At 46.4% G+C, this 24,611-nt stretch overlaps 1 protein-coding gene across 10 annotated transcripts in view; it reads left to right on the top strand.

Annotated features, from left to right (window-relative positions):
* The window catches only part of APBB2 (amyloid beta precursor protein binding family B member 2), a 382,316-nt gene that overhangs the window by 297,054 nt on the left and 60,651 nt on the right, over positions 1-24,611 (top strand). For all 10 annotated transcript variants that reach the window (XM_049631938.1, XM_049631929.1, XM_049631928.1 and 7 more), the window contains 2 exons: positions 9,839-9,985; positions 13,418-13,545. In XM_049631938.1, the coding sequence (XP_049487895.1) occupies positions 9,839-9,985; positions 13,418-13,545 (275 nt within the window). The remainder of the gene's footprint in view (positions 1-9,838; positions 9,986-13,417; positions 13,546-24,611) is intronic.

The raw sequence follows: 24,611 nt of genomic DNA, 5'->3' as shown, positions 1-24,611 counted from the left end.
GAGAGAGAGATGTTCAGGACACCTGGGTGACTCAGTCTATAAGCATCTGACTTCAAGTCATGATCTTACAGTTGGTGAGCACGAGCCCCGCTTCAGGTAAAAACATGAGCCCCAGCTGAGCCCTGCTTCTCTCTCTCTTTTTCTTAAAAAAAAAAAAAAAAGAAAAAGAAAAGTTCTTCTTCACAGTCTTGTGCAGCAGGAACACATGGCCCCAAGAACACAGACCTAAAAGGGCTCTGCAGAAGAGCTCTGCGAAACGGCACCAGCCAGAATCACCCTGCTCCAGGCTCCAGGGGAGAAGGCCAGTCTCTTGTCCTGAGGAAGTCCAGGGGTCCTTCCCAAAGTTCTGCCCATGCCCTGGGGCTTGTGTTGACTTCCCCGGCTCCACCCTGAGGCCTTTGCTTGTTGCTGCTTCTCTCCTGCATCTCCCCAGGGGAGCATACACCCTTCTCTTTTCATTCTCCCTGGACATCAGCCATCGCTTTGTAGCTCACTTTTGCTGGAGCACCAAGGATAATCCAGGGGCTTACACTGTGTTCAAAAACAGGTGCGGGTTTCAGAACTTCCCTCCTCTTTACAAGCCACCCGCTCAGAGACTGTGCCTCCCTAGAGGTTATATACCCACTTGCCTTTCATTCACACTTCTGTTCTCCCCTGAATTCCCGATCATTTCGTATGTGGAGCCATTGAACCATTCTCCTCCTCCTCCTCCACTTGTCAGAGAAGAACTCTGATGCCAACCGGTAAGCTTTTTGTATCCCGATACATGTGTCTTAATTGACGTCATGATGACTGAGTACTCTGGTATCTAACTCCCTTGGAATTCTTTTGAAGCACTTCATATTCTCACAGCCTTTGGAAAGTTGGTGAAAGCTTTGGACACTTTTCCATAATATGGAAACACACAAACAATTTGGAATATATTTTCAGGAGGTTTAGAAGCCCATCCACGGACCCCATCCCCAGGGCGGTAGACTCTTGGTTAAACACCCTGAGATGGGCTGAGGAGATAGAGCCTGCCCTTCTGAAGAATACAGAGCCTCCTCTGCTCCTCCCCAGGCCCTCCTCCTCTGCTCCTCCCCAGGCCCTGTGTCTCTCTCCACCTCCAGCCACTGAGGTGTAGTCCCACTTGATCGTTAGTTGGAAAAACAAAACAGGATCTAATGGCTGGCTGTTGGTGACATTCCCCAATCCTGACACATTTGACAAAGACCGAAGATCTTGAGAAAAGAGCGGCCCCCTTTTCTCACCCATTCCCTTTGGGCCAGATCTTGTGAAGATACTGAGCACAGACCATTCCATTTAATCATGCCAGTACCCCCAGGAGGCCCATACCATTGTCCTCACTGCAACAGAGGAGGAAACTGAGGCTCACCAAGATTAAGTAACTTGGCTCAGATCATCCAACTTGGGATTTGTTCCCAGATCAGTGACTTGAAATCCTGGGCTCTAAACCATCATGCTCATGCCCCTCCCTTACATACCATGTACCTTTACTCATCTTGCTCACTCAGCAGAGCTGTGTCACCTTTGGGGCCATGGCCAAATGAATACACCCTTCCAACTTTTTAAAATACTACTCAGAGCAGAGCCTTTTGGTTCATCGATGTGTCTCCGGTACCTGGCTTAAAGTGTCAGTAAATGTTTGTTAACTGAATGAATCCATCCATCCTACAAGGCTCAGCTCAATACCACATCACTCAGGAATCAGTCCCAAACTCCCTGTCTCTGAGCAATCAACACGCATGTGTACGTCTGTGTCCCTTTATTTCCCGTTGCCGTGTGATAGATTCCCACTTCGTGTCTGCTCCTTTGCAGGCTTCTTGAGAGTGGAGCTGTGTCTGACTCATTTCTCTGTGTCTCCAGAAACTAATAGGCACTCAGTAAATGTTGATTGACTTGAATACACCGTTGTTATTGTGCTGCAGGGTGATTAGGCTTCAATGGAAAGTCAGTCCTATAAATGAGTGTTAACTAAGATTACATGTGTAGCGCTAGACCCAACTGTAGCCTTTTCTCCGTGAACTTTTTAAATTCGAGTGTAGTTTGGCTGTTGATTCTGGTATCATCCTCCTCTTTGTCATTGCCGCTCAGTAGTCATAGGGCACTGAACTTGATCTGGGCAATGAAGGTGCTGCTTTGTGGACGTCGGCTCATCGGAGCACCGTGTTCCTCGGTGCCATTCAGCGAGGCTGGCTTACCTGGGGGCAGGCAAGGCTGGACCCTCAAGCAGCTCTGGTTCCCTCGTCTCCCCCCCCCCCCCCCCCCCCCTCCCCCCCTTCCCCCCCCCCCCCCGCCCCCCCCCCCCCCCCCCCCCAGTCCTCTGCTATCGTGTTCTCATCTTGCTTGTCCTCATTAAAGCTCAGGGGAAGAAAACACAGACCACCTCCCAGAGAACAAAGAGTGAAACGAGAGGGCCTCCTTGATCCGGAGAGAGAAGAAAGTGAATATTTCCGAGGGCCCACAATGCGCCAGCCACTTTCCTTTCCTCGTTTCCCTTGGATCTCCCGGATGCTCTGTGACCCTATATTGTAACCATTTTTCACCTGCGAAAACTTGGATTCACAGAGGTTGAGCACCCATTGACGGGAATGTAGGAATTCAAACCCAGGACTGTCTGATCATAGAAACCAAGGCTTTTTACTGTATTCTTTCCCTCAACACGTGTTCCCTGGCAGAGGTTTCCCCCAGGCGTGTGTCTCTATTAATGCAGTACTCAGAGACAATGAAATTGAAACAATGTGTGTTTCCAACCGAGACGTGACAATTTGATTCCTGTCCGGGGAGGAGAGACTGGGTGGGAGAGAAGGAAGCCTCGGGCCAAGAGCTGTGTCCCTTCGAATTCAGCCATGACTCTCGTTCCCCTAATGCCAGTGATGACTGACAACAGCAACAGGAGCAGCGGCAAACTCTGCCCCTTTAATCCGCACATGTGACAGACTGTTGGGAGACAGGGAATTTGAGTATCACGTGAAGAAGCTGAGGCACGGAGATTTTCACTGACGTGCTCAAGGTCATGAATAGTAAGTGGCAGTCTTGGGCTTTCCACCCACACTTTACTTTAAGGACGAGCTTAGGGCCAGCGTGACCTTGGGTGAGGAAAGGAGCCGTCCTGTCTATAGCGATGGTTCTCACAGCGTGGCCCCCAGACCTGCAACCTCAACATCACCTGGGGGTTTGTTAGAAACGCAGATTCTCGGGGCTCCTGGGTGGCTCCGTCGGTTAAGTGTCCAGCTTCGGCTCAGGTCGTGATCTCATGCTTCATGATTTTGAGCCCTGCATCGGGCTCTGCACTGACTATGTGGAGCCCACTTGGGATTCTCTCTCTCCCTGTCTCTCTGCCCCTCCCACACTCTCTCCCTCCCTCCAAATAAATAATAAATAAATTTTTTAAAAGGCGGGGGGGGGGGGTGGCGCCTGGGTGGCATAGTCAGATAAGCATCTGACTTCAGCTCAGATCATGATTTCATGGTTCTTGACTTCGAGCTCCACTTAGGGCTCTGTGCTGACAGCTCACCCTGGAGCCCGCTTTGGATTCTGTGTCTCCCTCTCTCTCTGCCCCTCCCCCGCTCATGCACGTGCATGCGTGCATTCAAAAATCTTTAAAAAAAATTTTTTTTTAACTTTAAAAATTACAAAAAAGAAAGAAACACATATTCTCTTGCAGACTCCCTACTAGGACCTACTGAATCAGAAACTGTGGGGCCAGGGGCCAGTTTTCTGTGTTTCAACGAAGGCCTGTGGGTGCTGTGCTTGCATGTACCACAGCCCACAGCACATCTCCACATGCTAGCCTCTGCTGCAGTCTGTGAAACTAGAGAGATCTTTAAAACCCACACATAGGAAAGTTAAAATGTCAATAATATAACAAACGGTCATCAAGTTCTTGCTGTATTCCAGGCACTATGTTAAACACTTTATCTGCATTGTCTCATGTAGTCCCAACAACAATACTATAAAGTATAGGTACTGTTATTATTCCCACCTTGCAGATGAAGAAACTGAGACTCAGAGATCTGAAGTGACTTCCCCAAAGTTGTGACTTAAATCCAGATTCATACGATGACACTGTCCTTTCCCTGAACCATTACTCATTTGTGCCCTTTTGGTAAAGAGCTACCGAAAAATGAACATCGGGGTGCCTGACGGGCTTGGTCAGTGGAGTGTACAATTCTTGATCTTGGGGTTGTGTGTTCAAGCCCCATGTTGGGTATAGAGATTACTTTAAAATTTTAAAAAGAAAGGAAAGGAAAGGAAAGGAAAGGAAAGGAAGGAAGCAAAGAAAGAAGAAAGAAAAAGGAGAAGAAAAAGGAACATCAAAGAGCAAACATTGTTTTTTTTTTCTTTAAATTTTGAAAAAGGTTAAATATTTGGGTTTTTTTGATTGAATATTTCGGTTTTTTTGATTGAATATTTTGGGCTCTTTCCGTACTCTGAAACAAATGTTTATTCCCAGAGCTGATTACACTAAGTATCATTATTTCTGAGCTTAAGGAAAAGTGGTGGTGGTTGTAAACCTTCCTCGCCACACGGGGGCAGCACCAAACAGCACAGGCTGCTCTTTGTCACTTGGTTCTTCGGTAGGAAGTCGAGCTCGCTCCCTGGTGGTTCTCGGCTATTCCCCTTATACCTGTTTCCTCTTACTTAGGCCACGGGGACCCGTGGTGAAGCTTTATAGATCAGAAACCGAATTACAACAGCAGCAAGATTGCACAAGGAAAATTACTTAAATTCGTTGTAATAATATAGTAAGGGGTCTTGTTTTCTTTTTATCAGTGTGACAAACAATGCACTTCATGCACCATGTGCATTTCTTAGCCAAGAAAAATACCCTTGAGTTTCAGTGAGCTTGTTTAGATTGAAATCTTGAACTCAAAGGACAAAAAGCAGCCAGTATTCCCTACTTATTGTTAATAAATTCCTTTGAGTATTTACGGGCTGTAGGATTTTGTAGCAGGCAAAATGTGTTCCTGGCTTCTAGTTTAAAGGGCATATGACCATTCGTATGGTCATACTGGCATTTTGCCGTTCACCTCTGCCAGGATCACCAGATGGTCTGTTGATGGCAGCTTCTGTCAATCTCGAACGCTGTTTCCACTTGGGCGTATCACAGTATCCCCTTCAAACCTCAGTTTTCACATCAGAGGCAGAATCACTGGAATTTGACTAGAGTGACTATAATAATTTATTATCCAAACTGGGACCCTTTTGAGAGTAAAAGGAGCCACTCAGTGATTTTGCTAGAACAGCAAACATAAACCAGAACTGTCGTGGGGACGGTTGGAACATGTGGTCACCCTAACTTCAAATCTGTCCTTTCATTTCTTTCCCCCTTTGATAACTCCAGTTAAGATTTATTGTAGCACTCTATTCATTTGCTCTTTCCATTCAACAAATGTTCAGCGTGTTCTTTCCATTTTAATAAATGAGGAAAAAATTGGGATCGTGTAAATCACTTGGCAAGATCACAGTACCAGTAAATCAGAGCTGAGATTTTAATCCAGGCTGTCCCTGCTCTGGGCCATATAAAGTCACAGTTGTGCTGATGTTGCTGGCTGTTCTGTTGCCCTCTCTGACACTGTTCCTCCAGCAAAATCTCAGACAGATAGACAGTGGTTAAGAGTGGGAGCCCAGAAGTCGGACTGCCTGGGTTTGAACCCTGAGTTCACCACTTATTAGCCTGATGCTTCCTTCTCTTTCCTCACCTAGAAAATGGGTACAGTTAACGTAGTATTGATTTCAAAGGGTTGACGTGAGGAGTAAATGAATTAATAATACCTTTGGCATTTGGACAATGTCTGGTTTGTTGTGTCAGATGATACAATTGTGCTGTGTATTTTCTGCGTTAAAGTAGGTTGGGATGATATAAATGTTCTCCAAATCAAGAGAGTTTCCAATTCTTTTTTGACACAGGAGGAGAGCACTAGAGATGTGTGACCGTGTGATTTATAAGAAAAAAATATATTTGGATGTTGAGATATATTTCTCCTGTGTTTGGTGCTTACCTTTGGTCCCCGCTCACAGCTCCCCAAACCCTTGGAGTTCCCTGAAGTGCTGAGAGTGATTGGGATGCTAATCACTTTTGTTATGCTAATTATTTGGCTGTTGGAAAGCACCCAAGGCTGGGGCTGGTGGCCATCTGAGCCAACCTGGTGTGTAGAGGGTTGAACTTTCAGTCCCACCCCTGGACCCTGGGGAGAGGGAAGGGGCTGGAGATTGAGTTCCATCACCAGTGCACCTGTGACTGCTGAATTAACCAATCTTGCCTAAGTTGTAAAGTCTCCATACAAACCCAAAAGAATGGTGAACACATGGAGACCGGGGAGAACAGGGTACCTGGGCGGGCGTGGAAGGTCGTAAGTAAAATGTTTCTGAGTTCTGTGAGCTGCTCTAATAAATGAACTGAATCCAAGGAGTGAGTTGTTGGAACCTGCAGTCTATAACCTGGGCTTGTGACTGGCATCTGAAGTGGCGGAGGTGGGGGGGGGGGGGGAGAGACACTCTTGTGGGACTGTCTGCAGGTGGTGTCAGAATGGAGTTGAATCGTAGGACACCCAGCTGGTGTCTGAGAACTGCTTGTTGGCTTATGGGGAAACCGCCACACGCTTATTTGGTGAAGGTGGAAACGCAGAGTTTTTCATCACAAGGTGGGATGTGACAAGATCAGAAAGCAGGCTGGGTGGATTGTTGAGGAGGGAGTGTGGGGCAAGCTGAGGGCAAAGTACAGGCTAATAGCACCCTCTCCCGCCCCCAGGTGAGCTATGTGTGGCATCCCTCAGGCCCTCCTGCTGCCCTAGGACAAAGGACAGGACAGAAAACAAATGGTTAAACTGATAGAGTCTCCATCAGTTTACAAATATCTTAGTAAATTACGGGAAAAAGGCAATCTTATCAATAGCCTAATCTCCTGAAACCCCCGTAGACTCAGTTTCCTGGAGCCCCAACATCACCCTTCCCTCCATAGTGATGGGGGGATCAAAGGCAGAAGGAAATGGCAGGTAAACTTCAGTTTCCTTATAACCTGCGGCGCGTTGACAGATACTTGAGGCAGTCAGTATAACATTTCTCCGGGAACTCCCTCCTGTCTTAACGTTAATGCTTTGCTAGAGGGGAAAACAACCTTAGCTTGACAATAGCTAGGCCTCCAGTAATCCGTGGACCGCAGGTGACAGTTCCTTCAGGAACTCTCTCAACTTTATCTCCCCCTTCCCCAGTCCATAAACCGGTCACCCCCCACACACACACTTACAGTGCGGCTCTTCCTGCCCACGGGTCCTGTCCCTGCGCTTTAATAAAATCACTGTCTTTACATCAAAAGACGTCTCAGGAATTCTTTCTTGGCCGTCAGCTCCCAACCCCACCGCCACCCCAAAACCCCATCATTGTGGCACTGTGTTTTTACCGATGTGGGGCCACGCTGGAACCAACAAGGAGGAGGTTAGTGAGTTACACTAACGTGCAGGAAGCAGAAAGGGACACTGAGGGGCACAGCCCCCGCCCCGACCCCCCGGAGGTTGTGAGCTCGGGAAGGTGTGTGCCATGGTGTGGGGGTGTGGCAGGTGTGACTTACCCGCCAGGAGAAACACACTTTGGTCTCCAGGCTGAGGAAGCAGAGCTGCAGACGGGCCGGGCCTGCCACTGACAGAGGCCATCTCCCTGCTGGTCACCCCTCGTGCCCGTGGGCATCCGCCTCCCCTGTGAGTGGTTTCGCTGCACTGGATGAAGTGTGAGGGCATCTCCCAGAAACTTCCCTCCAGACACAGAGCGCTGAGTAGCTTTTGCAGCTGTCACAGGGACACCTTGTCTTGTTGGTGTATTTGTAGAAGGCATCCTATCCACCGTCAGCTCAGGGCTGCCGTTCTGTTCCCTGTGCTTATGCAGATACCTCACTGTGTCCCCACTAGGCTGAAGGACCTGTGTGCCGTTTGCTTAAATAGATGGGTACTTTGGTGGGGTTTTTGGCCCCCTGAGAGAACGTGGTTAGCAACTCGGGGAAGGAGGTGTCCTGTCAGGGCGTGGGGGTGAGACAGGGGAGGTGGAACTGGACCGAATGTGGTCACTTTGGGACAGTTCATAGCATTTCTTCATTTCATCAGCAGTAAGTCGTCGTGTTCCCTGGCCTTGGTTCTTGAGTCTGGCCAAGGAGGAATTCAGAACCACACGTAAGCAAGCAAGCATTCAAGAGTGATCAAAGCAAAAGTACACTCAGCTGGGACAGCAGGCAGGTCCGGAGATGGCAACTGCACGGGGCGGTTGGTTATCTGGTTTTCATACTAGCACGGGTTATGGGTCAGAGCTGGGCCCTCCCAAGAGCCCGCCTCCAACCCTCCAAGGGACTCCTCCCACCAGCGGGGAGGGGGAGTTCTTCCGCCCTCGGTGGTCCTTGTTGGAACTGCCCTGGCAGCCAAGCCCTGTGAGTTGGGGGTAGGTTCAAAACCTCAGTGTAAATGTACTCTAAGGAAGCTAGAGGTTACTTTAGGGCAGCGGTCGTGGAAAGAACAGAGGCACATTCCCCGTTCCCCGGGGACCCTGGCTGTTTGCATTCTGGAGGTGGTGGGCATTTTCTGTCTTTTTCAACAGTTGGGCTGTCCTGTTCACTGCTCATACCTAGTTAACTGCCTCTTCTTCAGTCTGATTATGAAGTACACTCTGGGAACTTTACAAGATGCTCTTTGAGAGCCAGCCTGTTGGCTCCTGCAGAGACGGGGCCCCTCCTTTGCCCCGCCTGGGCTGGGAAGGCTCTTCTTCAAGTGCTGTGCAGCTTGGGAGCCCCCGGTTTCAGCCACCTAGCATCCCTGGCGATTGACAGCAAGCAGATCTGTAGCCAAATTACCCCTCACATGTCCTGTGAATTTCTTTTCTATACATCTTTGAATTTTCTCATTTGCTGCAATGTGCATATAATACTTTTTATATCTTGAAACAGTTGAAGAAACGAATTTCTAAAAGGAAGACAAGGAGTGTGATCTCAAATAAAAACATCTCCAAAGGATAAAACCATTAAAAGAATTTGTGCTGTGAAGTATCTTATGAACTTGTCCATTGTGTGGGCTTTCAGGATTTGGTGCTAATTACAGATGCTATAGGACCCGAGACCTATTATCACAAAAGCACATTTCCCCCCTATTTTCCTTCATTTCTGGGTACTAGAAAACACATTTTGCTTTATCATTATTAGAAACAAGTACCTAATATGTATTTAATTCTTTCTCTCCCATTATCTTGTTCTAGGCGTTTAACAAGTAGTAAATTTCATGGGTGTTGCATTTCTTACTATTTAAAAAAAAAAAAATGCCGGGGCACCCGGGTGGCTCAGTCGGTTAAGCGTCCAACTGCAGCTCAGGTCATGATCTTGTGGTTTGTGAGTTTGAGCCCCATGTTGGGCTCTGTGCTGACAGCTCAGAGCCTGGAGCCTGCTTTGGATTCTGGGTCTCCTTCTATCTCTGCTCCTCCCCTACTTGTGCTCTGTCTCTCTCTATCAAAAATAAATAAATGTAAAAAAAAAAAAATTTAACCCCTTATCATAGGTAAAGGAGCTTAAAAATCTTTATACTAATTAGCCCTGTAATTCTACTTCTAGTAATCTACACTCTGAGACAAAAATCTGAACACACACAGAAAAGTAGGCAAGAAGTTGTTTATCACTACAATTTTTAACAGTAAAAAACAGTCACAGTGTAATTTTCCAACAATGGAGGATTTGTTTGCTGAATTTGATGACCACACATGATACAGTAACTGAAGATGCATTAGGGCTACCTTGCAGGGGGTTTTGGCACACTGGAGGAGAGGGGCCATGATCAGTGTGTACTTTCATGCCCTCTGCTTTGTCTTCCAGTGTTTTGCTGTGCGTTCCCTGGGATGGGTGGAAATGGCAGAGGAGGACCTCGCCCCTGGTAAAAGCAGCGTTGCCGTCAACAACTGCATCAGGCAGCTTTCTTACTGCAAAAATGACATCCGGGATACGGTCGGCATCTGGGGAGAGGTGAGTAAAACGTGGGAATAATTAATGGCAGGCTTGCTTATGCTCTGCTGTGCTTTGTGAGACGCCAGAGCTCCACGGGATGTGATACTGAGGATGTTTATCAGGTGCGTTTTCCCAGAAAGGCAGGTGGTGTGAGCATGGTGTACCCTTTGATTTATCTGTTAGCCCAGCCAAGATCCCAGCGAGGACTGGGCCCTGGCAGAGAACAGTTCTCTGTGTCTACATGACAGGGTCTGACCTGGTATCTCTGAGCCCCAGAGACGTATGAATGGGTGCTAGGGCCCCGAAACCCCGAAACTTGCATGCAATATCGGATGCACCCTTATGTAAGAAGGAGAGAAGAGCCTCTGAAACTATGTTCTCGAAGGGTAATGTGACCCCTACACATACACGCAGCAATGTTTGATGTCCCTGTACTCTAAAAGTTGACAAATTATCCTTTTATAACACATTCTGCTTTATTTATAATCTGAAAATCATTATTATACCTGAGCTTTTAGAATGGATGCCTATATATTCTTTTCTCACTTTGAATAAGGTAATTCTGTTTTTGAAATGTTAGTTGACATCATTTCAGAAAGGAACGTAATAGGTAAAAATACCAAATTCGTATAAAAATCATATCAAACGGGAAAATCCATATGCCTACCATGCTTGGAGATCTGGGGAGCAGGTATGTTAGGAGCACCTGGAAACAGTGCTCGCTGCATGAATCCATGACCCTTAAACCATGCCCAGGGTCACCAGAGCCCTGACACCTTTGATGGGCTGTTTGGAGCCCCCGTCACGTAACCCTAGGAGCTGTGTCATAATGAGAGTGGGGCTCCCAAGGCTTCCCGTGGAGGAGTGTCTGCACCTTAGAATGGGGCTGGGCTGCATTGCCATCCAGACTTTCAGATCTCGAGCATGGGGAAAAGAGGGAAAAATTTTCTCCTGTCCAAGAAAAGGACATTTGTTTGGTATTTGGCTTTCCCATACTTTCACTGCATTACTTCCCACCTCCCACCCAAATACCCAGACATGTCTTTCCCACCAAATTATCTACCTGCCATCTCCTTCAGTTAAAAATGCTATTCCACCAGAAGAATAAATCTCAGCTAGGATTTAGAAGAAAGTAATTTATACTAATGTGTGAGTGACTGATGAATACCACCATACTTAGCATTAGATACTTAGAAGAGCTTAGTAAAATTCTAAAGGAATCTCCACTTGGCAGGATTCCTACAGGAGAGAGAGAGACAGAGAGAGAGAACTTTGGATGGGGGATATAGGGTAAGGGAGCAGCCAGGCCAGAAATCTGCTACTTAACCCTGCTATGCCATTCCTGTTTTTCTCAGTTCTTTCCTCTTCTGAAAAATAAACTCTTCAGGCAGTGTTTCTAGTTCATAGTATATGAAGTATAGCTCAACGCTTAGGGTTATGAGCTCTGCCTTTTTGCCATGCCTCACACATACAGCACAACTCCTTACATGTTTGAGTGACTGACTGAAAATATAGTCATGAGTGCTGGATGAGTGTCTCATCTTTAGATAACGGCTGCATACACATTGCTGTTGGGGTAACAAAAACCAATTAGCAAGACTTTATACTGGGCAGCCCAGAGCTGCCGTGTGTTAATGAGAAAATCGATAGGATGTGCATGGGAAGCTACGAGTGTGCTGAATGACCCAGCAGAAGCCACGCTGTATTTTCATTCAGGGACATTCCGTACTCAGCCAGCCATTCTCAGTTTAGACGACCAGCTGGAAGTTGGCATCGGTTCTGACCAACAGTGTAAAGATGGCCAGTAGAACTAACCAACAAAGACAGCCTCTGGGACCTTTGGGAGGACCGGTTGGGGTTTCTAAGCTGAGTTAGCTCAAAGGAAATGCATCACCCTGCTCAGTGAGGGGGACCATGGCTCACATCCCATAAAGCATTAAAACAGAGGCTTTCAGAGTGTGTTAGTATCTGCAAGGTGTTTGCCATGCAGCAGCTGGACAGAAGTGGGGTGGGGGTTACCAGGTGGGGGTTGTACTGGGGGCCACTCACTAGCAGGTCTGGCTGAAGACCTCTTAGGCTACAGTCAGTGCCTCATTCCTGGGGGAAGGACGGAGAGGAAGGAGAAGGCACCAGACATGCCCAGACAGCTCTCAGTAATCCCAGTGTGCATCACCTGGTTGGCACCACCTGGGACCTGCCCCCTCTCCGTTCCCAGCTCTCCGAGGCACAGCCATCTTGCATCTCCTGAAAACCACCAGAGGGCTGCCCTCAGCTAAGGGTGGGGGAAAGGACAGCGTCTTTTAGTGTGCAGCAAATGTTTAATAATTTCTCAAATGATGCCTGAGGGATTGCAGGGGGAATAAAATTGAATAGTCCAGTGTTCTTGGCCCCAAAGAGCCAACATATGTGAGGAGACAGGAGGCCAAACCCTAAAGAGCCATGCAAGCAGTGAGAAACGTCGGCCTCTCCTTGTGGTATTACAGCAGCACCTTGTCGCTAAAGGCCTCACAGTTTCTGGGTGAGACCTGGAGCATGTTGCCTAACCTTGAAGCCTCGATTTCCCTGTCTGTGAACTGGTGAATTGGAGATAATAGCAAACCAAGCTCTCAGGGCAAGTCGGAAAGATCATGAACCAACGTGCCCGAAGCACATGGCATAGTATCTGCAATGCGATAAAGTCCTATAAACACTAGCTGTTGTGGTACCAAGAGATGCCACAGATGCACCTGCTGTTTGTCAACCAAATCACATAGATGCAAAGTACTGTAAATACCAAGGGATGGGATGGTAATGGTTGCGGGAAGGCCATCGGGGACATGCCTGCTAGGGTCTGACCAGAGAGGAAGGGATGGACAGAGACAGGTGATGAGAATGACAGGCGTGGAGTTAGCGAAAGACCGGATTCTCCAGGGAACCCCTCCATTAGCCTTTTTTTCCCCAAGTCAAGATTCAGAATTGTAAATAATGAAAAACAAGAGCTGGGTAGAAGGCAGGCTAAGGATACATTTGAGAGGACTTGGAAAGGGAGAGAGAAGCTGGGTGTGGGGGGAGTATGAAAGATTCATGCATATTTTTTTAAGTTTCTTTATTTTTGAGAGAGAGAGAGAGAGAGAGAGTGAGTGCATGAGTGGAGGAGGGACAGAGAGAAAGGAAGATGGAGAATCCAAAGCAGGCTCCGTCCTGCCAGCACAGAGCCTGACATGGGGCTTGATCTCACAAACTCTGAGATCATGACCTGAGCTGAAATCAAGAGCCAGACACTTCACCAACTGAGTCACCCTGGTGCCCCAGACTTATGCTTAGTCAGGAGAGGATGTTGCTCTTAGGAAAACAAATAACAGACTTGAAGGGTGGTTTCTTTTGCCCTTGAAATGATGTCCCTAGATGGCTGCAGGCATCATGACCCATAGCTTCCCGAGAAAAAGAGCGTGTTTTCTTTTGGGACCCCAGGGGAAAGACATGTACCTGATCCTGGAGAACGACACACTCAGCCTGGTGGACCCCATGGACCGCACCGTGCTCCACTCCCAGCCCATCGCGAGCATCCGCGTGTGGGGCGTGGGCCGCGACAACGGCCGGTGAGTACCCCGCGCTGGTGCCGTCACTTGTCCCCCCCCCCCCCCCCCAGTCTTTCCTTCACACCAAAGTGTGGCCTCGCTGTTGTTGTCCCTCACTGAACATGAAAGGTGTCAATAGACTGTCCTTAGAAACGTAAAACAGTAAAAGCACATCTCTGTCCCTGCCTCATAAACCCTCCAAACCACTTCCCTTCCTGGTTTCTGCCCCTCACACCTTTTGTCAACTCTGGATCCTGTCTTCGAGTTCTGCATCTTTCTCCTCCTGCACGTCCTCCTCATCTGAGTTGCTGACTCACCCAGGCTCTCTGGAACCCTGCCCTTTTTTCCCCCTCTTCTCTGCAGTCTGGGTTAATCTTAGCCATTTCAGAAGCCCTCCTGTTGGTGTTTCCTTCTTAGAGGGCTTGCGTGAAGGGAGAGGTTGTACCACGAGCTTTAGATCATTAAATCATGCCAATCGGGAACTTCTGGGGTTTGGGGCTGCCCGAACTTTTTTAACATTTGATATGTCTGGTCACCTCAAAATTCCATTCGATGTTTTTCTGAAATTCTGCTGAACGTTTGTTATTTACAGCAAGTACTTCGTAGATGTGTTGTGAATCGTCTGTTCTCTAGGATGGCTGGAAATAAGGAAATCCAAATACATATCCTAAATAATAAAGTGGCACTTACCACAGACCTCATACTTGGATACCGTTGTTAAGTAATTGGGCTACATGAAATGCATTCAGCTCTTAAATTATAGCTAGCCTTCGGCAACTCTCAAAGTATCCGAGGATCTCCTAGCATTTAGGGATCAGGCATACGATGATTAGTTGTTTCTTTGTTGAAAATGGACAAAAGCAAGTGAAAAGCCCAGATGACAGAAAGATGCTCTTCTAGGCTTATAGCTCCATTCCTGGGCATTCTGGTTCCATTCCTGGGCATTCTGGTTTATTGGGTCGTGTGGTCCTCTCTTGGGGGCTCTGCCTTGGTTTATCCTGGGTAGATTTGGTAGTCTTTTGATTCAGTTTCAGGTTCCAAGCAGAAAGAAAAATGGTTATGTACTCATCAGTGTAAGAACAAGCATTTTTGCTATAACCAGACATAAGAATAAACGGTCTGCAAAAGAGAAAGCGGGAGTGTCTTGTGCCTGCTGACTGGATAAAGCTTCCTAAGACCACAGTTGTGTCTTTGAGCTTTTGGATTTTTTTTTAATGTTTATTTATTCTTGAGGGAGAGAGAGACAGAGTGTGAGTGGGGGAGGAGCTGAGGGCAAGGGAGACACAGAATCGGAAGCAGGCTCCAGGCTCTGAGCTGTCAGCACAAAGCCCGAGGCGGGGCTCGAACCTACCAGCCACGAGATCATGACCTGAGCTGAAGTTGGACACTTAACTGACTGACCCACCCAGGCGCCCCGGGTTGTGTCTTTGAGCTTTTGTAACGGAGTGATGAACGGTGACAGCTGGGCCAGGTGCACTGGGGGGAATGAGTGGATAATTTGTGCGTATACACCTGTCTGTCATTCACTTAACCATGCCAGAGCTATAGCACCACAGGGATGAGTTGATATGAATTGATTAATTTTGCAAGGAAAATACCTGATGAGGTTTGCTTATCATTGAAAACATTAGCCTTAATGTAAGGGTGTAGGATGCTCGATTCTTGCCTGGTTCCTGTCCCCCAAGGTTGTTTTAAAGGCAGGAGCCTCGGTAAAGATCATTATATGCATGTACAACTAGATGGGATTGTTAACCTTTCTTAAGATTAGACCATAAGCAGATTTTCATTGATGACGTTTTCAGCCTACACAGTTTTTGAAGTTGAGGCCAAACACCACATGTTCAGGGAGAAAAAAAATACTCAAAAATCCAGTTGACAAAATTATTCAAGCTCTGAATCCCGTTTCTCTCATCTGTGAAATGGAGATCATAATAGGGGCCACAAAGCATTTGTATAGTGTATATATACAGTTGTGTCCATATTGTTAACTGGCACAGTGATGGAGACGTGGTAAATGGTTAATGAAGGTTAGCTCTTAATTCGTGAAGGGAACAGAGACCAGCAGATACATCTAATTACACAGCTTCCTTTCAAAGACAGGGTGAATATGGGAGGAGTCAGACCTCAGGTTTCAAGGACAGCTTATCATTGGATACAGGGGGATGAGGGGCTGTTCCAGACACAATGAGTTCAGTTATCCTCCAACTTCCAAGAAAAGAAGAGCCCCGCCCACCTGCAGCCCCCCAATGATAGCAGTATGAATTCAGTTACATTGCCTTGGTTATGTTTTTTGAAATGTGGGCTCGGTTAACCATGTTTTTGAAACCGCTTCTTATTCTCACTCAGTGTTAACGGATAAGTGTCATTTAGAAATTCCCTCAAGTTCCACACTGGCTGTCAGGACTTCAAGCTTCTGCACTGGGTTGGGGGCCCTTGAGTCGGATTGCTTTTGGAAGCAGTAAATAAAAAAGTATGTTTGCCAGTGAAAGGTTCTATTTCTCCCCATTGGTCCCTTGAGCTTTCATTCCCTAGAAGAAAGGGCCTTTGTATTCCTGCTTTTTTTTTTTTTTTTTAACTTTCTTTTGCTTTTAATTCTTTATTTTTTTTTTTTACAGCAATTTACACGAGCAAATTCAATTTGTAATGCTGCAAAGGAAAGGGGTTTTCATTTTGCATGAATAAAACATAAAAGTGTTTCATTTTGCTTGCAAAAATGAGCCCGTTTTGCATTCCTTTGTAACTTTCCTTACTGAGAAAATGGAATCTCTTAGGGGGATTTCTTCTCTCTCTCTCCCCCGCCCCCCGTGTCTCTGAATTCTAAAAAGATATGTTTAATGAAATGTGAGGAAGAGACGATATGGTGAATGCAGCCCTTTACATGCCCAGCTCAGCACTCTAGGTGCCCAGCAAAGACTTGTTGATTTGATTTATAACTCAGGAGGCACAGTCCTTGGAACTTGGGGTCTGTGTTCTCTGGTGAGTAATAAGATAACCATGGTAATGCCAGTGACAGTCCCTAACATTTATGGACAACTTACCACAAACCTGACCCTCTGCTGTCTGCTTTGCAAGCCCGGGCTCCTGCGATTCCATTCTCTTTCTTCCCCTCTAACCCTGTAATAATCTGCTTGTCAGTTAGTGGGATCAGGTACACACAGAAAATCAAACCAGGGCAGTGTATTCGTTTGCAAGGGCTCTTAGGGGATTTCTTGAGGTTCAAATGAAAAAGAAAAGTATGCATTCCAGAGGCTCGAAGGGCACAAAATCTTTCTTGAAATTCAGAGTGCTTCACTGAGCCATGGAATTTCAGAATTTTTTTAAAGTTATTTTGGGTTTAGCACTATCTCAAGGCTTTTTATTTCCTCTGGAGAAGTTTCTTAGGGAGTAAGTTTACTTTGGGTGGGGAGGTGATCTGTCCATGACACCCCCCCACTGATCCCCAAGGTTGATGTGGAGAACCCTCTTACCATGGATGATGGAAGAAGCTGCAGTCACACCGGATGGTGGCTCTCTGTGGGGTGTGGGTCATCGCTGGACTGGGCTGAACTTTTTGCCTTATTCTCGAGGGCTGTGCCTGCCTTTATTGTGGTGTTTTGTAGAGCACTTCTGCATTGCTGCCCAACAAAGAGATAGCTACCTCCTCTCTCTTGGCTAGTCTATACTTTGGCTTCTTCTTTTTGTTTTTAAGTTTCTTTATTTTGAGTGAGACAGAGACAGCATGAGTAGGGGAGGGGCAGAGAGAAAGGGAGAGAGAGAGAATCCCAAGCAGGTTCCATGCTCTCTGACACGGGGCTTGAATTCATGAAACCTCGAGATCATGACCTGAGCCAAAACCAAGAGCCGGGTGCCTAACTGACTGAGCCATCCAGGCGCCCCTGTACTTTGGTTCCTTTTGATCCCAGCAAGATAAAGATCAAGGCTCTCAGACCTCCAGATTGGCGAAAGGAGTTTCATAAGCCTTGTATTTCCAATGCAAAGCAGTACTGGGGAGTATCCGAATTCACCTGCTCTACTGCCTCCTGCTGTGGGAAGGAGGGCATCTTCACAGGTACAAATGGCCCTGGGCCTTAGAGCTGGCACTTTGCCCCCAGGGACTGAGGCAGACCACCGGAGAGCCACCTCTCTTGCCTCTGTGAGCCTGCCAGCTGTCATTCAAGGATGGGTGGGAGGATTTCAGGAGCCTGTTTTTCAGGCGCCCCTGCTGATTGCTGGCCACAGCTCTCTTCTTACTCATTCAGACCCTGGGAAACAGCTTTCTCCCTCTTCCGTCATACAGGTATCCAAAGCAAGCAAACATAGTTTCTGAACATGGGGGCCTTTAACACCATATCCGTGGTGGCAGATATGGATCCGTCTTCTGGGAAGGATCCGACACACAGGCCCCTGTGTGTGTTGCCAATATGTAGTGGTATCTGCCGATCCTGTCTGTTTCCCATGAGAAGGGAAACTGTGTAGATGGGATAGTCAGAGGGTTTCGGAGTGATGTCCGTAGCCATGTCTATGGGGAACTAATGAGGTAAGATGTTCATATGCTGTCCCAGAGAGGGAAAAACAAGATTTTAGAGTCTGTTAGGAAACTGGGTTAAAGCGCAAAGACCCCCTTTACTCTGGACCCTCCTGGAGGTTTTCCTGTGCTGACGTTCACTGGGACCCTTTTCTTCACGGAAATGCAGTCACATGGAACACACTTTGGAAGATGCTCCTCTGGTCAGTCAACTCATTCATTTAAATTAGTGCCAACACTAGATTGCTGCCTTTGTTTTTAAGAAAAATTGGAATTAGTTTTAACAAGTAACTATTCATAAATGGAGATTTTGTCGGGCCTGCTAGAATGAAGATAAAATCCCTTCATAATTAATGGCAATGACCACAGCCATTGGGCACAAATGTTTTTTATAAAGTACTTTCTCGGATGGGGCGCCTGGGTGGCTCAGTCGGTTAGGTGTCCAGCTTCAGCTCAGGTCATGATATCACAGTTTGTGAGTTCAAGCCCCACATCGGGCTCTGTGCTGAGAGCTTAGAGCCTGGAGCCTGCTTCAGATTCTCTGTCTTCCTCTCTCTCTGTCCTCCCCCACTCACACTCTGTCTTTCTCTCTCTCAAAAATAAGTAAACATTGAAAAAAAATTTTTAAGTATTTTCTCAGGTTAAATGTTGATCCTGTGATATTATTTATGCCTAAAGTTTGTATTATGAAACCTCTCTTTCTAGAAGATGCTTTATACATCTCTTTCCTAGTTTTGAAGAAAAATTTATTTTTTTTCTGTTTTCATTTACATCCAAATTAGCATATAGTGCAACAATGATTTCAGGAGTAGATTCCTTAATGCCACTTACCCATTTAGCCCATCCCCCTTCCCACAACCCCTCCAGTAACCCTCTGTTTGTTTTCCATATTTAAGAGTCTCTTCTGTTTTGTCCCCCTCCCTGTTTTTATATTATTTTTGCTTCCCTTCCCTTATGTTCATCTGTTTTGTATCTTAAAGTCCTCATATGAGTGAAGTCATATGATATTTGTCTTTCTCTGACTGACTTATTTTGTTTAGCATAATACCCTCCAGTTCCATCCACGTAGTTGCAAATGGCAAGATTTCATTCTTTTGATTGCCGAGTAATACTCCATTGTATATATATATACCACATCTTCTTTATCCATTCATCCATCGATGGACATGTGGGCTCTTTCCATACTTGGCTATCATTGATAGTGCTGCTATAAACAGGGGGGGTGCATGTGTCCCTTCGAAACAGCATACCTGTGTCCCTTGGATAAATACCTAGTAGTGCAGTTGCTGGGTCATAGGTTAGTTCTATTTTTAAGTTTTTGAGGAACCTCCATACTGTTTTCCAGAGTGGCTGCACCAGCTTGCATTCCCACCAACAATGCAAAAGAGATCCTCTATCTCCACATCCTCGCCAACACCTGTTGTTGTTAATGTGAGCCATTCCGACAGGTGTAAGGTGGTATCTCATTGTGGTTTTGATTTGTATTTCCCTGATGATGAGTGAGGTTGAGCATTTTTTCATGTGTCGGTTGGCCATCTGGATGTCCTTTTTGGAGAAGTGTCTATTCATGTCTTTTGCCCATTTCTTTATTGGATTATTTGTTTTTTGGGTGTTGAGTTTGGTGAGTTCTTTGTAGATTTTTTATACTAATCCTTTATCTGGTATGTCATTTGAAAATATCTTCTCCCATTCTGTCAGTTCCCTTTTAGTTTTGCTGATTGTTTCCTTTGTTGTGCAGAAGCTTTTTATTTTGATGAGATCCCAATAGTTCATTTTTGCTTTTGTTTCCCTTGCCTCTGGAGCTGTGTTAAGAAGTTGCAGTTGATGAATAATTTCTAATAATAGATAATTCATAAATTTCCGAATGAATTTAACCTTGACATAATTGTTTTATCTGGTCAAGATCTCAGGAAACTTTTATCTAAAGAATATAGTGAGTCTCAAGTATACCAAATATATATATTTTTTCATATTCTCATCTCTTAGGATGGTCCCATCTGGTTTTAGCCAGCAAGACCCTGCCTGGTTTAAGTTGTTTTAAAAGGCTCTCGTTACACATAGTTCTTGTTTTCCTGCCACTGTTGTCTTGTTTTAATTTCTTTTAAAAACACTGCTTAATTTGGGGGTGGGGACAGGAAAGGTCCTGAGAAATACTGGGATTAATTAATTAAAATACATAAAACTTTGACTCAGAGCCTTTTAAATTGAAAAAGTAGTTTAGTAACAATATCCCCCAACTTCTTTTAGAGATTAGGAGGCTCAGGACAGAGGGTGTGACTTACCTTAGATGATCCTTCAGGTTCCGACAGCACAGAGACCAGACTCCTGAGATTTTCATCTGTCTGAATAGGAGGCTCCTCTGTTCATCCTGACAAGAGATGACAGATGGTCTAAAATAAGCAGATATCGGGAGGGAGACCCTTGAAGTCTATGGCCTGGTCCCTGTCCTTAAAGATCTGGCTTCTTAATTGAAGAGATAAGACCACAGTTGCAGAATGAAAGCGGAAGTTGACAAAGTAGGGCCTTGAGACCTCTTTTTGTATGGCTTTGAGCTAGGAATGATTTTTTACATCTTTAGAGGGTTGCTTAAAAAAAGAAAAAGAGGAATCGAGACCCAGCCATAAGAGACCTAGGATGCCCTCCTCCCCTTTAGAGAAAGAGCATTAGAATAGTAATGCTTGCAGGGCAGAATTAGGATCTTTGCGGGTGCTGTAGGAGGTCATTGTAAGAAAGGCAAAGTCCTTTTTGACTGCCTCTCCTCTCCTACCCATACCTCCGTTCTACCGGCATTCCTCAGGGTACCTGCAAGCATTGCCCAGCTCTGCTGCTGTCCTAGAGCTAACCCTTTTTGTATTCACTAGGGTATGTTTGGGCTGCTGTATCAAGTATTCTAAGGTCCATTGTCTGAAACACTAGGGACACGTTATCTGTAGCAGTCTGCAACATGCAGTACTGTCTCAGCGCGGCTCGGTGCCATGCGGGCTCCTGCTCCTTCTAGGTGGCGGCCGTGCCATCCCTCCAGTCTGACCAGGACAAGGGATTGACTATCTTCTAAGTTGCAAGACGACCTGGAACTTGCACACCTCACGTATATTCACATTCTGTTCACATCCTGTTGGCCACACACAGCTGCAAGGGACTCTGGGAAATGGAGCTGGGTCGACACTTGCCAATTGAAAAAGAAGAGGTGACACAACTAGCATTCTGGCATGTTCTGGAGACCAGTCACCTCAGCTTCCCGAGCCCGTGACCTGTTGCTTCCTAAGCCAGGTATTAAGCTGCTGTGTCTCAGCTCCAAACCCACCCTTTGCAGGTGGCTCAGCTTTCTGAGGCCGAGATTCTGCAGAATTCGTCTGTGCTTGTCTGGTTTGCTGCCTGTTAGGCTCTGACTAGAAGACTGCAAGGCTGGAGGAGGAAGAGACTTGCTCCTTACTTCGCTTCCTGTGAGCATCACCCTAGAAAAGCTGCTTCACCCCATTGCATCAGTTCAAACTCCACTTCGAGGTGTTCCCAACACTCGCAGAAATGCGGAACGAGCTTCATCATGCCCCTTCTTCAGAGCCCCCAGCACAGCCGGCTGCCGTGCCTCTTTAAAGGTCTGGGCCCCTGGGCCTCGGGGCCCCTCCTTCAAGCCTGGAGATGCCAGCACGGCCAGGCAACACTTCCTCAGTGTTCTCCTCCGTGGGGCCCCTCCAGGCTTCTAGCTTTTAATAATTCCAACCTCTGTGCTTTGTTCCTTCAACCCTACAGGTCACCGCCCCTCCATCCCCCTTTGCAATGTTGCCTCCACGGTAACCTCTTTCTGTTTCCTTTTTGCCTTTTTATTACCTGCATACAGTTCTTTGTATGATATTTTCTTTGTTCAGATATCTGGGGTGGTTTCTGTCTCCAGGCTACACCCTCCCTTGTGGACCCATGAGTTAACATCTGGCTAAAGGAGGCAGCCACTTCCACACGGTACAGAGGGCACTTCTGCGGGGAGGGCATTCGAGAAGCTTTTGTGAGCAAGCGAGTGAGTGCAAGTGTTCATTCTGTTCAGCTGCATCATGCGGTGGGTGCAGCTCGTGCCAAGGAAACTTCCCTTCTAAATTGGTGGCAGTTGCCAGTGACAAAGGGAGGTTCTGTTTTAGGTGACAGGGATTCAGAAATAGTAGGCCCCTTGGTTTTTTTTTGAGCTACTCCAAAAGTTACCTCTATTTCCCCTTTGTCGTTGTCTCCTTCCCTAGGCGTAATCGGAGGGTCTCCACGTAGAGGATGGAGAGCTTCCTAACGGACATCTAGGCAGAGGGTTCTCTGAGCCAGACCGTAATGAAAGATTGATGGAATTTCCAGATGTGCTGATGAAAGTTTAATCTAGGGTGTGTGCTGTCTTGCCTCAGGGAGAAAAGTCTTCAGGGAGAGCGATAATTCTCTCCCTGTGCCACAGTATTGTCTTGACCTCTAGAGTTAATTTCTTTTTCATACAGCCCCATGATAAGCGGAGGCATCAGGATTTACTTGACCATCTTGCTGGCTTACACTGTAGTTATATTTTATCTCTTTACAAGTGGCTTCCTTGCCTTCTATTAATCATGCTGGGACACTTGCTAATACTTGCAGCTTCGAATCACCTTTAAGAAAAGACATTGTAAATGATGGTCCAGGGAACAAGCCCCTCAAGGAGTGTGCGAGGGCATCTCCAAGCAGGTCGTTCATGGTGGTGCCATCCCTGTTGATGACTGTGTGAAAACAACGGTTTCTTCTCAGGAACGTGTCATCCGTTTTTCTAACTGGTTCGGTACATAATCCAGCATTTCTCATAAGCGTGTTTCGACACCAGCCAGCAGAGCGAGGGCTTGAGGTTGTCGTGTCAAGAGAGAGCGGAAAATTCTGGTGATGGTCCCTAAACAACTTTCCTCTCACACTTGCCCTGAGTCCCAAGCCAGATGAGGAATGGGCCTTTCTGGTCGCAGCGTGAAGGTGATCCATCATGCTTGGCTTCAGAAATTCTCTGTGTCAGTCCTCAAAGCACCACGATCTTTTCGGAATACTTGGACCATTCCGAGAACAGAAGGAAGAGTAATTTTAGTGGAGAAATAGCCTAACAACCCACTTAAACATGGATTAGTGTCTTTTTTTTTTTTAAACAAAGTTGTTGTTGTTGTTTTTTTAAGTGTATTTATTTCAGAGAAAGAGAGCATAACTGGAAGAAGGATAGGGAGAGAGGGAGAGAGAGAGAATCCCAAGCAGGCTCTGCACTGTCAACATAGAACCTGATGCAGGGCTAGAAACCCATGAACCGTGCGATCATGACCTGAGCTGAAACCAAGAGTCGGATGCTTAGCCGACTGAACCACCCAGGCGCCCCAGAGTAGTGCTTTAGAGAGCAGAAAAGATTGTAACTGTTATAACCCAGAGCCTAGCTTGGTTACTAGCATGTTGCATATGCTCCGTAATGATTAGGTGGTTGATGAATTTGTAAAAGCCTACTATCATTGCAGATGAACGGGTGGCCACTGCTTTTCATGCACAGATTATCATTTTGAACCCTTTTACTCAGATGTAATCATCAGAGATTTTTGACTTCATGGCAAATCCAATGATTGAGAACATAGCATGGCTCCTATGATCTATTACTAGTCACAGAACACTTCTGGCACCAGTTGTGTGGGTTTTTCACACCAAGCAGTTCTCAAGTTCACTGCAGATACTAATTCTGGGTGTCCTACAATTTAATTCAACTCTGACACTAACTACCTGGAGTTAGTACAGACCCCCCTTCCCTCCAGGTTAAGGGCTGAGCCCTTAAGCTCTCCAGACTGCCCCGACTTCAGACGCCAGTCACAAATCCAGGGTCCGGGTGTTACTCTCTCATATTCCTGACCGGTCTACAATTCAGAGGTCCCCACAACCCCTCCTCAGGTTTGATAATTTGCTAGAATGGCTCACAGAACTCAGGGAAACACTTCATGTACTATTACCAGTCTATTATGAAAGCTGTAAATCAACAGCCAGATGAAGAGGTATATAGGGTAGGGTCCAGAAGGGTGGTGAACACAGGACTTTGACCTTCTGTCCCTGGGGAGTTTGGGACACGTGACCCTCCTGGCATCTGGATGCGTTAAACCAACCCAGGTGCTGCCTAAACCCTGTTGTCTAGGGTTTTTTATGGAAACTCCATTATGTAGGTATCATAGATGAAATCAGTGGCTATTGGTGATTAACTCAATCTCCAGTCCTCTCCTCTCCCTGGAGTTGGGAGTGGGGCTGAAAGTTCCGCCCTTTAATCATACCTTAGTCTTTCTGGTGACCAGCCCCCATCCTGAAGGTATCTGCGGGGAGGGAAAAGGTAGCCATAACAGTAGCATAGAAAGCTGTGCACCATGGAGATTAGGAAGGTTTTAAAAGTTCTCATGTCAGGAACCAGGGACTAAGTCCAGGTATTAGAACAAAAGCTGCTCCTGTCATTCAGGAAATCACAAGGGTTTTAGGAGTTTTGTACCAGGAACTGGGACTGAATTTTTGGTCGTCGTCTTCCTATTACAATATCACAGTAGCACAGTCAGTTGCCGAGAAGAATTAGAGAACATCAGGTGGGACTCCA

The sequence above is a fragment of the Panthera uncia genome, chromosome B1 (assembly GCF_023721935.1).
Source record: "Panthera uncia isolate 11264 chromosome B1, Puncia_PCG_1.0, whole genome shotgun sequence".
Lineage (NCBI taxonomy): Eukaryota > Metazoa > Chordata > Mammalia > Carnivora > Felidae > Panthera > Panthera uncia.
This window is presented reverse-complemented; position numbering and strand designations above follow the sequence as displayed.